Source organism: Artemia franciscana, chromosome 7 (assembly GCF_032884065.1).
Source record: "Artemia franciscana chromosome 7, ASM3288406v1, whole genome shotgun sequence".
NCBI classification, from domain to species: Eukaryota; Metazoa; Arthropoda; class Branchiopoda; order Anostraca; family Artemiidae; genus Artemia; species Artemia franciscana.
This window is the reverse complement of record NC_088869.1, coordinates 64,118,828-64,133,344: the sequence shown is the minus strand read 5'-3', so window position 1 is coordinate 64,133,344 and position 14,517 is coordinate 64,118,828. Positions and strand designations below refer to the sequence as shown.

Sequence of the window (14,517 nt, the reverse complement as noted above, 5' to 3'; positions counted from 1 at the left end):
ATAGCTCGTAAGGCCTTGTTTTGTTGTATCTGTACTTTTTTGAAATTACTGTAAAAATTGCTAGCCCAAAGTGAACAACCCAAACGGTTGGAAAAATATTTTTAAAGCGACGCAGTATTCCAACACCTCTTGAGACTTCAGAAGACACAATATCACTATGCTTTTTCCATGACAAATTATAACCAATAACAAATCCCAGATAACGTGTTTCTTCTATTCGGTCAATTTTCCCTCCATTAAATGTAATTGGCTGGGGCAACCCTCCGTGTGTTCCAGTTCTTTTGAACATCATGTAGTTAGTCTTTTTAGCATTCACAGCAAGTAAGCTCTCAGACACGAATGAATGTAGACCTTGGAGCGCATTATTTCCATTATCTACTAATTCCTGTACTGTCTTGCTAGTAACTAAAATGGTAGTGTCATCTGCAAATGATGTCAAAAGCCCTACTACATAAGACCTCCTGGAATCAACATAAATCAAATACAGCAAGGGACCTAAAACCGAACCTTGTGGCACACCGCATGTTACGTCAACAATACTCAACTTTTCATGCTCTATGCACACACTCCATTTTCTTCCTCTCAGGTAAGATTCAAACCATTCCAAGACCGCTCAACCTCTTTAAAAGTATACTAAAAACCACTGTATCAAAATCTTTTTTAAAATCAATAAAAATAGATAAAATATATACTCCCTTTTCAAGAGCATCATTCACAGCATTTATCAAATGTTGCACAGCATGAACTGTTGAGTGGTTTTTGTGAAAGCAAAACTGTGTTTCAGTTAGAAATCCATTCTTTGTAAGATGATTGTATAACCGTTTATGAATTATTTTTTCATAAATCTTTGAAAGGAGCGGTAGGACTGCGATGGGTCTCCAGTTAAAAAGATTCTTTACAGTGTCAGTTTTTGGTAGCAGTATTATGTTTGCTATTTTCAGTGAATCAGGGAAATCTCCGTGCTCCATTGAAAGGTTAATAAGACAAATAATAGCCTACAAAGAAGAAGATAACTTGCTGCCACTTTAAAGGTTTTGAGGTTAAGGCCGTCAATACCTGCACTATTAGAATGAATTGAGCTTATCACTTTTTTCTCTTCTAACTCAGTACAAGGTTCAAGTATCATTTCACGTCCATCACCATGGTCCTTCACAAAAGTTTGCGTTGGCACAGAAGTATCAGACGACATTTCAGCATGAATTCTTTCACCAACTGCTACAAAATGATTTGCAAAATTCTCACTTACTTCCTCCAGGTCATTAATGACTTTACCATTGACTTCAAGACTATGTTCCTGTGGCTTTATTTCTCCTTTTATTATTCCATTAATTATGTCCCAGGTACCTTTCGGATCACCTGCTGTCTCTTCAAACTTTGTCCTGTAGAATGCTTTTACTTTATTTTTTTTTTTAAATGAATTAGTTTTATTTCTCTGGTCAATAAAATGCTTCCGCCTCTCGTCACCCAAAAATGTCAGATAATCTGAGAACATTTCATTTCTTAAATTTATCATTGTAAAGAGTTGTTGACCCATCCATGTTTTTTTTTGGATTCATTCATTTACATCGTAGTTACTTCATAGGACGTGTAGAATTATAAATATCTGCCACTATAGTGATAAACTCTTCAAAAGCTATCGATGGATCTGTCTGTTCAAAAACTGTTTCCCATGAGACTACACTTATTTGTTCTCTAAGTCTTTGAATGTTCTCACTTTTCAGTTCTCGGATAAACGCCCGGTCTTTCCTCTTCCTGGTGGAGCTCACTGTTGGTGGAGCTCACCTCAATGGTGGAGCATTCTGTTGGAACTTGGTTAAAGCTAGGAAATGGTCAGACACTGGCGTCAGTATTACATCCGCATACGTTGAATTGATTCTTTCTGATGACACAAAAATATTATCAATTAGTATCGTTGATTTCTCAGTCACTCTTGTAGGCAACGTAACAACTGGGTAAAGGTCATTAGCAAACATAATGTTTAAAAATTTTAGACTATCTCCACTAGCATTCAAAAGATTATAATTAAAATCACCCATACACACAAATTCATTTCCATACTTTTTAACTTTCGGCATCAGGTACTCAAATCCATTGGAAAAATCATCAAAGCTCGCTGTCGGAGGCTTATACACTACAGTAAAGACTGTCATTTTTTAGCCATTTTTCCACCTTTTTGCGCACTAAAATCTACCTCAATCGAAAGACTTTAGAACTTACCCTCTATCCATACATCAAGGTCTTCTCTCAGATTATGCTCCAGCTGTTGTTTTGCCAAAACAGAGACTCCACCTCTTGACAGACCAGTGCGACATCTTACAATCAATTTATAACCTGGAAAATTATAAGACGACAGCTTGGTATTCACATTTAAAAAAGTTTCACAAAGGGCCATAATTTGTATATCCAGACACCGTGCTAGAAAATCAACGATCTCATCATATGAACTTGTCACGTGGCAGTTTCAACAACATACTGTAAAATCAACAAAACGACCAAGTTTACTAAGTCCCGACATCTTAACATAAGTACTTAATCGCATAGGCTTATAATTCAATCCTCTGTCATCTGCCGCAATATTAGATGCTAGAAACATATCAATTATAAGAGGATTTTTCTCCAATAAATTCAGACGCGACTGTGTATCCTCAACTTCTTGGCTTAATATGATGACACAAAACAGTTAGACAAACGGCTTATAAATAAGCACAAAACGCACATGAAAAAAAAGAAAAAAAACGTAAATGCAATTTGTTCAAATAAACTTAATCATCCTTTATTCATATGCAGTCAGCCATTGTCTTAATCCTGCGCAGAGCAGATTGGCCGGGAACTTTAGCGAGTACCTGTCCCTTGTCCAACCCTGCATTGAACTTTTTATAACGGTCTCTTGCGGCATTCAGTAGTTCACGTTTTTTTCTTGTTAGAGATTCTGACAGAAACATTCCACTCTTCACCAATGCTGACTTTTCTTTATAGACCGCTCGCGCAATGTTCATATCCGAGATTCGAATTAGTACAGGGGCAACTTTTGTAGAGTCCTCATTAGCATTGTTCAATCTGAACCGAAAAACACTAACAATCTGGTTCTCTTGCACACCACTGACTCGCGTTTTTTCCTTGATCAGGGAATACACTTCTTTCTTATTCTCACTACCTAGTTTTTGTTTTAGACCGTGTAAAACCAAACTGTCCATTTGCTTCTCCTAATAGTAATCACCAATATTTTCTTCCGCTAACTGAATTCTCGTTTCTAGAATTTTCAATTTCCAATTGAACAAGCCCCATCCAAAGTTTTTATGAACATCTCTTCCATATGACGTAGCCCGGGGGAAAACAACAATAATATATTGAAACCATATCACTTTTTATTTAGACAGTGCTATTTTGCTGCCAATGAAAAGGAGGCTTGTTTAATCTTGGACACCCAATTGGCTCAGCAATTTTAGGAATTATTCGCTGGGTGAAGAGTATCACATATTTTTTTATGAGGGGGGTCTAGTGACCCAAAAATGGTCGAAAAGTTCTTATATTGAAAATTTGGAATTTGCGGCCCTAACCTCTTGAGCCAAGAGGAGTCAAATGTGAAAAAGAATTGTTTTAAGACGTCGTTCCCCGGAAATAAAGCCCAGAGAGGGGAAAATTATTTTTTAGATCGGCTTGAAAATTGTATTCTTAAGCCTTTGAGCTAACTGGACACTACTGAAAAAGAGAAAATATAATTTTTTCTGTTAAACCTAAAACAGAGCCTGACAAATGACTGAAAAATTTTTCACGGGCCGCTTCGTATTGAAGCGGTGGTAAATGAAACTCAAAAAGGGGCTTATTGAGCTAAAAATTGAAAGTGTTTTATTAATTTTTAAGGAAAAACGTGTTTGGGGGGGGGGTAAACATTTTCCTTATAGGGCAAACATTTTAGATGTAATTTTTTCAGAAGTATTTAAGGGCTTAATTAATTATGCCTTCGTAGCAAACATCACCCTCAGAGCCCCTGGGGCAAGAAGTCAAAACTGTATAGATTTGCCATTGTTTACAAGTAGGATTTATTAGAAAGGGCGGTCAAACTTGTTCTTGATTCGCCAGTCAACTATAAGCTTATGGGAATCATTCTTTAGGCCAGGATTCCCGGAGTCTCCCTTTGTATCCTTCGGAAACGGCACAAGCACCTGAGTAAATCAAAGTTGCCACATGCATACGTCTTTTGAAATTCTCTGTAACATTTTATTTGCTTGGAAATTAATTAGAACTTTCATAGAGTTTCTCCACTTTCAGATACTTTTTTTTACCTCAAATTTTGACTCATGGGTGCGGACAGAAGTAAATTGAAAGAGGCTGTTCATATTCTAGCTATCAAATTAGCATTTCTGCAATATTGAAGGAACAGCTTAGAAGAAAAACTTGCAACGAAAGGAGAGGAAAGGGCAAGGGAAATTTAGGTTTTGTGCTGAGGATGCGAAAGTGGTTATGCAATTTTGTCTTGAATTTACCGAAACATGGTGTGACTCTGTCGATCTTCTTCACGGCATTTAACTTGGTGATCGACAAGCTGTATAGGAGGTTTAGAGAAGACCAGCTTCTAAGAGAAATGTTGTGATAAGTTGAAGACTGTGTACCACAAGACGGGGAGCTGCGATGAAGTGAATGGTTGTCATAGATCGTTCTTCAAGGATTGTCGTGTAAATTTTCCAGGATTTATAGATTATATCATAATACATTGTATTATTACAAAGGCTACTTCAGGCTTTTGATTTGGGATGAAGTTTGAGAGCAAACTGGGTTTTATGTTTAAACCTTAAGTTTAGTGTAAACTTTGGACACTAACTTTACCAATGACTTTGCCATCTTTGCGGATCTCATGGAGCAACAGCTGGATTTGTTCCAAACTGAAAACAAAAATGTCAAAAGTTGGACTACAGATAAACTTGAATGAAACAATCAGCTAGACGATTGACCTATCCTCTTCTTCTCACCGGAGCAAAACTTCGTTCTCGACACGATTTATGAAGCTCTCGTCGGCTCTGTGATGCTATACAGAGCTGAAGCGTAACAAACATAAGACCCAAGTCTGAAGATCATTGTTGTACTACAGTCAAAGTGTTTTTTGAGGATTTCAGGGGTGTAATGTTCTGAAACTGCCTCGAAAGTTAGCCCCATGGTTCAAGGAAATCGAAAGTCAAAACACACTAAATTTTATCAGGCTGTTGACATCTTGTATTTGTAATATCTGTACAACAGCTCGGGGCATCAAGTTAAAACTTTAAGGGTGTGTTGTGGGGGATCTAAATGAATACTGAAGCATGACTTGGAGAAAAGGCAGAGCTATGTCACAAGACACCTTAAGCATCCAGTTGATCAAAAAATATACCACAAATATCTCAGGATTGGCTTGAGAAATCGATTTAAAAACTTTCAGATGTGAGAGAATTAAAGAGGAGAGCCAGGTATACTTGAATTTTCATCTCTATCAGACTATACGTGTTTCCACTATAAGGCACTATGAGATAAGGAAGCTATTTAGGTTAAGCTGAGAAATAAATAATAATAAAACGCTATAAGTTAAGAGATTATGGAAATAGCTAATTGTCTCTGTAATACCTTAGGAATGTCCTTTGAGACCAAATTGAACCTGCCAGGGAATTCTTTTTGTTGAAAAAAAATTAAAAAACAACCCGATCTAATTAAAACTTTCAGAGGATTTTAGGGGGCTAAATAAGCCTTAAATTTTGCCCAGGGGATAAGGACAGAGGGCAGGGGAGACTAACAATGTTTTTTTCTCTGACCAATCTAAACTTTTTGCACTATAAACATTTGCTAAACGAATAATCTATTCGCGGTAAAGTATCAAATTTAATTAAAAGACTTTATGTGTCGTCAGGTGGTCAAAACTGCGTATCTGCAATACCCTCAGTACTGCAATACTGGAATTGCGCTGACTCTCCTAGGCCACTAGCCCTGACGAATAAAATATGCAACCAATGTTAAAATTTCGTGCAATGGTGCAACTATATCTAGTACTACAAAATAAATATATTTATTTATATTTTTTTTTAATTTATATTTTTAATATATTTATATTAAAAAATATATTTTTTAGGGTAAGTGAAACAATTATATGTCATTTGAGAAACTGATCACCAGCCAGTGACAATCCAATAGGTTGTTAGAGCTCCTAGAAATATTTTAAGGCTTATGCTCACTGAACGATTTTAGGTTATTTTTGGTTATTTTTTCATATTTCCTACATTATTAATGTACAAACAAAAGACAGCAATTCTGACATCATTCCTTAGCTGAGATTCAACTCTATGCATCTACCAAATTCTATCTTTGATATTTGATCTAATTTGTTTTTATATAGAAAAAACACCTAAAATTGGTTGAAAATCCATGAGAAATTATTATTTTTATCGGTTTTTATTCCTTCCCCATAGAAAGGCTTAAACCATAGCATAATTTTGGCTCGGTGAAAGGCTAGATCATGGAATAATTGATTCAATGATAAAAGTTTCTGGTCTCATCGATACAGAAATAGGCTTGTCGTAAAATCGCTGTTTCAGACGAAATATTAGTCTTAAGTAGGCATTTCAAAATTATTATTTATCATATCATGTCGGAAGTTGTCTTAGCGCTGTCAGTCTCAAGTAAAAAAAAAAAAAAAAAAGAAAAAAAAAGAAAAAAGAAGAAGAAATAATTCTATTTCACTGCACTATAACCACCCAGAAGGCAGCCATTGCTGACAATAAAAAAGATCAAAGAAAAAAAGTCATATCTGTTCCAGCTTAATTTACTAAAATATAAGTAATACCTATAATTTTTTTGGGATTGGGAGCTATAAATCTAATGTCAAGGGTTTTCTACTATTGAAATTTATGTGGTGAATTTTTTTCAGCAGACGTTATTTCGAGGTGTTTCAAGCTAATTTTCTTAATTCTTAGGTTTTTTCTGTCTGAAAATGGTATGAAGTCTCCCCATATAACACTTATCATTTTTAACTAAATATAAATATCTTCTTCACAAGACTGTTCATTCAAAAGCTTTTTTTTCACTATACTGCACTAAGAAAAGTGTTTTTGAATATGTGGTTAATATGGGTGGTGGTACATCTACGACTGCAATCACGATGAGTGTTAAAGATATCTTAGGAAGCTTGGTGTTGCAATGAGTTGTTAGTAGTAGTAGCAGCAGTAAATAATAAAAATGAATGTATTGCTGAATATGTTTTGACAGCGCATAATATTAACCATTTTGCAGGATGCCAAATTTACGGATTCGTCGGTGGACTGACCGGAACAACATCAATCATGAGCATGGCAATTCTTGCGGGCAACAGATACCGCGTCATATCAAAACCTTTCGATCCAGACCGAAAATCAACAAAAATACAGTCTATGGTGCAAATACTTTTTATATGGCTTTACGCATTGTGTTTTGCGTCATTACCATTGTTTGGAATAAGTCGATATGTACCTGAGGGTTACTTGACGAGTTGCAGCTTTGAATATCTTTCTGATAATATGAAGGATAGGATATTTATTCTTATTTTCTTTATCGGGGCGTGGTGTGTACCGTTCTCTTTGATATCGTTTTCGTACATTAACATTGTTTCTGTAATCCGCAGAAGTGACTTTAAAGTTTCTGAGAACGTTGACGATAATATATATAGGAAAAAAACAGAGATGAAAATCACGAAAACAATATTTATACTAATCGGTTTATGGATGATAGCTTGGACACCGTATGCTATTGTAGCCCTACTAGGAATTTCTGGAAACAAGGAATACGTTACCCCATTTTCATCCATGCTACCTGGAGTGTTTTGCAAACTCTCTGCTTGCGCCAATCCGTTTCTGTATGCTTTATCTCACCCAGGCATGAAGAAAGAGATCGTCAATATAATTAGTAACTGCTGTTTAAGTAGTAGTGCTGAAACTATTCATTTAGACTTCATCAAAGGAAAAACTAATTGTTCAAGTTCTGAATCCAATAGTTCTTCCCCATCAAAGGAAAAAGCTGATTTTACACAAGATAGGACAAATAAGAACGCTAACGAGATACATCCGATTAAGAACAGTCGAATTAGTTGATGATATGGCAGGTGGCAAGGACGGGCTCAAAGACTTAAGGCCTAAATATTGGCCATAGAAATCAATACATTATTTAGATATTTACCACTAGCTCACCCATGCCACGCGTAACTGTGGTGCTGCGCGCCCCAGTTTTTTATAGTTTTTTTTTAATTAATAAATTAATATTTTGTTTTTTTTTAGTTTTATTCTTCAGTTTTTTTCTTTTTTTCTGTTTTTTTTTTAGTTTTTTCTCCTTTCTTTTTTTATTAGTTTTTTCTTTCGTTTTTTTTTAGTTTTTTTTTTAAGAACTAGTTTCTTAATTTTTTTTAGTTTTTTCTTTTTTTAGTTTTTTTTTTCTTTTTTTTTTGTTAGTTTTTTTTTTGGTTTTTTGTTAGTTTTTTTTTTTCATTATAGACGTACAAACGAACGAACAAACAAACAAACAAACAGTAGATTTTTGTACATGTAGATATAGATTTGGAACTGTAAGCATTACATGTCCATATCAAGGACTTAGAACCTAGGGGATTGAAGTTATGGTTAGTTTTCCAAACTCTAAGAGCATTGATTCTAGGTCTATTTTAGCTATTTAGCAGTTTGTCATTTTTAACAACAATTTATATATTTGTTTAGTGTCTCATTTTGGTAGTGGATTCTAACTTGATACATCCTTACTCTGGGTTTGCCTTTCAGACATCTCATTGATGCATCCATAGCTAAGGCTATTAACTTAGTAAAATAAAAACATTCCCAATTGTGTATTTTTCAGTAGATGATACTTAAATAAGCTTTTATCAAACCGTTCGTGGTAACGATCTGTAGTAAGGAGTGACCCGGCTCAATAGTCACCGAAATTATAAATTTATAAATACGAAGCCTGAGAAAGTTTGCCTTATTTTAGAAAATAGGGAGAAAAACCCCTTAAAAGTCATAGAATCTTAACGAAACTCACACCATTCCGATTCAGCGTATTAGAGAACCCTTTAGTAGAAGTTTCAGGCTCCTATCAACACAAATGTGGAATTTTGCATTTTTGTCACAAGACAGATCACGGATGCGTGTTTATTTGATTGTTTTTCTGTTTTTTTTTGTTTGTTTTTGTTTTTTTCCCAGGGGTGAAAGTATCAACCCAGTGATCCTAGAATGTCGTAAGAGGGCTCATTCTAACGGAAATTAAAAGCTGTAGTGCCCTTTTTAAGTGACCAAAACAATTGGATGGCACCTAGGCCCCCTCCCACGCTCATTTTTTCCCCAAAGTCACCGGATCAAAATTCTGAGATAGCTATTTTTTTCAACATAGTCAAAAAACCCAATAACTATTTCTTTGGGGACGACTTACTCCCCCACAGTCCCTGTGGGAGTGGCTGCAAGTTACAAACTTTCACCAGTGTTTACATATAGTAATGGTTATTGGGAAGTGTACAGACGCTTTCAGGGGGATTTATTGGTTGGGGGGAGGGTATGAGGAAAGGGGGTTACGCGGGAAGAACTTTCCATGGAGGAATTTGTCATGGAGGAAGAGAATTTTCATGAAGGGGGTGAAGGATTCTTCAACTGAAAGTAAGGAGCAGCATTAAAACCATAAACGAACAGAAATTATTACGCATATGAGGGGTTCATCTCCTCCTAATACCTCGCTTTTTACGCTAGAGTAATTTTATTAATTTCAACTATTTATTCTACGGCCTTTGTGAGGGTCATTCTTAAGGAATTGCGACAAAATTTAAGCTTTAATGTAAAGAGCGAGGTACTGACGAGGGGTTGAATTCTGTAATGTTCGTAATAAAAACATACGAATATAGAAGTTTGTTACGGAAGTTAATTCGTAAGTTACGTATATTTTTACTAATAAGAACGTTCATTAAAAATTTAAAGTTCTAGTTGCCTTTTTAAATAATCAAAAAATTTGAGGATGACAAGGCCTACCCTCCCACTGCTTTTTTCTCAAAATCATCCGATCGAAACTATGAGAAAGCCATTTAGCCATAAAAATAAATTAATATGCAAATTTCACCTTAATTATTGATGTGCGGAGAGCCAAAATCAAAATATACATTAATTCAAAATGTTCAGAAATTAAATAAAAAAAAAAGTATTTTTTAACTAAAAGTAGGGAGCAATAGTAAAACTTAAGACGAACAGAAATTACTCCGTATATGAAAGGGGCTATTCCCTCTTCAACGCCCCCCTCTTTACGCTAAAGTTTCTTACTGCTTTAAAAAGTAGAGTTGAGAGAAAGAGTGAAACTTTAGCGTAAAGAGCGGGGTGTTGAAAAGGGAACAGCCCCTTTCATATACGTATGGAGTAATTTCTGTTCGTTTTAAGTTTTAATATTGCTCCTTACTTTCAGTTAAAAAACTTGTTCCTTTTTAATTTAATCTTGCCTAAAGAATCCAATAAATGGTAGGACACAGTATTTAAAATATTATTAGACCACAGTGAAACATTCCAACCCGTTTTTTTTTTAACATAAGACTAAGCTTATCTGAAATATCAAATGTAAAAAGTAACGACTTTTTGGTAGCCTAAAGTATGTAGATTTGTCCAAAAGCCGATTTGATAATGTCCAAAAAAAGATAAAACAGACGAAAGAACATAAATTCACAGCCTGATTTCAATTACAAATATATTTAGTGTAATCCAGTATCGGATTTTTTCTTTTTTGAGTGAGTTCAGTAACATATGTGCTTGAAGTGTCAGTAGCATCAATGATGCGTATTAAACAAGTATGTCAGTGCATTTTATTATCTAAACTTAGTCAAATTAGCTTCTTCAACAAATATTCAGCATAAGACAGCCAAAATATTTTTTTTTCCATTTGTTTTTTCAATTGTTATTATGGCCAGTCTTAGCTTAAACAAAATATCAATATGAACATATTAAGTGAAGTTTCGATTTCCTGCCATAATATTGATATCTCAATTCAATCAATTGACCCCTGAATAGCTCACAGTTATACATTAGATGTTGTACAGCAGCTTACCACTAAGTGCTTATTCCCGATTTTGTTATGATTTGAATCACAACATGTGTTTTCTTATTGTAAATTAATACGAGATTTATTATGTATCGCTTATGAGCAAAGATAATAACTTGTGATTAAATTAAAAGGGTAGATAAGATAATTTTCGTTGACTCTGAAAGTCGTTGGACTCGAAAAAAAAGTTTATTATTAACGGACCTAAAGCTCAGATAAGTACAAGGGAGAGTGTTTTCTGGATCCCACCTCTGGCCCCTCTCTCTACAGAAGTTTTGCTTCGCAAAAGATCGATAAACTTTACTTCTACTGCTAGTTAAATGAATAGATGTACTTCCTGAAATTTCGCTCCCTTTTTAATGGTAAAGTTTGAAATAATGTATAAAATAAGATTGTAACTTCAAGTTTGGTATACCTTAGTGTACCTTAGGTATATCTTAGTATACCTTCAAGTTTGGCCTTGAATTTGGTAAAAATCGTATGAATCCATAGGATTTGTAAAAAGTCAAATCTAAACCAAACTAGAAGAAAAATCGATATTTTTATCCAACTAACCTTCATGGTATCTTTCAAAGTTAGGAAGTCTGACCTATTACTTATTGATATGATTATTAAATAGACAAAACAAGTCTTAGCAAACAGAAGTAAATTACGACACATAGAATTAAAACGCAAAGACATTATCCTGCCTATAAAGGGGGGCTGCCCCCTAACAGACACCCTCTATTTAAGGTGAAATTTTATAGTGTTTTAAAAATTTTTGTTTCTCTTCTTAAAGAAGTGGGACAAAAAGTCCAACTTTAGCAAAAACCTCGAGTGAAGCAAAATAGTTAAGAAAAGCCTTAAATGAAAATTTTAAGCTTTAATTTAATTGAAAAGCTTTTAATCTATAAAAAATTTCCCCCTCTTTGGGTGACTCGAATGCTGTACAATTGTCTGGGTGATTTCTTGAAAAGACTGCTGCTTTATTCGGGCTGCCCCTTGAAGATCTTGTGTCTGTGCAGTTTTTTAATAGAAATTGTGGAGAGCTAGCGTTGACACTTTATGTAATGAAATAAAAAATATATTTTTTCAACTGAAAGTTGGGAGCAACAATAAAACCTAATCCGAACATAAATTATTACGTATATGAAGGGGTTGGCTCTTCCTCAACACTTAGCTCTTTCCACTACATTTTTTAAGTACTTTTGAAAAATAAGATTCTTGTGTCCAATTAGACGAACAGAGGGTTTCTGAAGTCGTTCTTAAAGAATTGGGACAAAATTCAAACTTTAGCATAAAGAGCGAGGCGTTGAAGTGGTGGCAAATCATTTCATATACGTAATAATTTCTGTTCATTTTAAGTTTTATTGCTGCTCATTACTTTCAGGTGAAAAAAACTAGTTTTTTTTATTTAATTTATGATCATTTTTTCATTTATTGCAGGAAATCTAGCCCCACATCCTCAAAGAAATACCCTCCCTACAGATTTATTCTCTAGACCATTCCATCCCGGTGAAAATTTACTAAGGCAATTACACCTACCAACTCCACGTGTGAAATTGAGACGGAAAAGTGAAAGCAAGAAATATAAAAAGAATTTTGTATAGGAAGTCTGTCAAATTCCTCTATAGTATAATATTCCCTGATAAAATCAATGCCTGGAAACCTGCCTCACCATAGAAAATTGTTCCCGTGGAAAATCCAAGCAGCAGAAAATTTACCCTCCCAACCCGAAAAATGTCTGCATGCGTCCCAATAACAAATACTATGCGTTAACGATGGATGAATTTTGTAACTTAAAGACCTTTCCTTCGGGGCTCGTGGGGGGTCAAGATGCGTCCAAAGGAATAGTTATTCGGCCCTTCAACTATATTAAGGAAAATATTAATCGAAATACTTTGAGAAAAAAGGGGCGTGGGATAGGGCCTAGTTGCCCTCCATTTTCTTATTATTTAAGAATGGCACTTGAACTTCTAATTTCTGTTCAAATAAGCCCTTTCCCGATAATCTAGGGACACTGAGTCGATAAGATCACCCCTAGGAAAAAACAAACAAACAAACAAATAAGCATGGATCTGAAATCTTTCTTTTAGCAAAAAAATACAAATTCCACATTTTTGCATATAGGAACTTGAAAACCTTATTTTTGAGTTTTCTGATATGTTGATTCTGATGGTGTGATTTTCACAAACACTCTATGACTTTTAGGGGGTATTTTTCCCTTTTTGCTAAAATAATACAAATTTTCTCAGGCTCGTAATCTTGGATGGGTAAGACTAAACTTAATGAAACTTACATATTTAAAATCAGCTTAATAGTCCGATGGTTTTGATCTATTTATTGGTATCAAAATTCAGTTTTGTAGAGTTTCGATTACTTTTTAGCCGGGTTGCTCCTAACTTACAGTTCGTTACCACGAACTGTTTGACAACTGACAACCTGACATCACTTGACTCAAACAAAGGGAATAAGTGTCCTAAGTTGGCAGTTCTTCTCTTACTATTGGAAGATTTTAAGCTTAAAATGAAATAGTTAAATGATATTGTCAGATTCCCCGATCTTAACAGATCAAAGGAGTAAGGGCAGAAGCCTTCCTCAAGAGCACAATTTGTCTAACTAGCGATTATATCGTGCAATATTAGACCTTTATTATCAGAAAACATATTTTTATGATCTTGTCCTTTTCCCTATTCGTTGGATGTACTTCATGTCAGAGTGATTGCATGAAACCAAGAGTTGTAGAAAGTTGATAAATAGTTCAGCAAACAAAAATACCAAGTTCTAGGACCCTTTTCTTTGTGAGCAAACGTCATAATCGTTTATTGTCCTTTAGTGTCACATTCTACATGTTTCAAGAAAAGTTGAGCAAAAACCTCAAACGAGCAAAACTTTTGAGATGGCCATTGTGATTCCGATTTGATAGGCAGTAGTAAACTATTTCAATATCCAAGTAAACACTCACATATGGTCATGTGTTTCATTTTTAAGCCAATTTACTAAAAGCACAACTAAAAACAGGCAGATACTAAATAGAAACATTTTCTGCACATGAGAGTGAAGAGCAAAAGTGAAACTTATAACGTATCAGGAACAGTTCTCAGAAATTGCTTTATCAGGAGCAATTCAGAATATTTAGAACGATCCTCCTCTGCAATCTGTACACAATTTTACACTTTACACAAAGCTTCTCAGAACATAAAATCTATAGCCTGTTCACAATATCTTCTGTGTCAAGTATTAATGTAACTGTTTATTCCATTAGAAATTATTTTTATTTAATATAAGACAAGTTTTTTGTAGCTATTTGTTTTCTATGTTTTTTTTAACTTTGAATCAACCGTCTTGTTTTATTCAAAGGACGAAGCTAATATCATGAGGATTTAATAAGTTTCTTCGCTTCTGATTTTATTGCCTTAGTTACGATTTTTAACGTTTTCTTCGTTCTACTCATTTCATTTCAAGTTCTAAAATGAACTAGTTTCTCAAGGTCAAAAA

The 14,517-nt window shown here is 34.6% G+C and overlaps 1 protein-coding gene across 1 annotated transcript in view; it reads left to right on the top strand.

Moving 5' to 3' along the window:
* Window positions 1-8,081, top strand: part of LOC136029755 (opsin, ultraviolet-sensitive-like) — a 44,144-nt gene extending 36,063 nt beyond the window's left edge. Inside the window, exon 3 of the mRNA XM_065708260.1 lies at window positions 7,249-8,081. Within this exon, the coding sequence (XP_065564332.1) occupies window positions 7,249-8,081 (833 nt within the window). The remainder of the gene's footprint in view (window positions 1-7,248) is intronic.
* The last annotated feature ends 6,436 nt before the right edge of the window (window positions 8,082-14,517 follow it).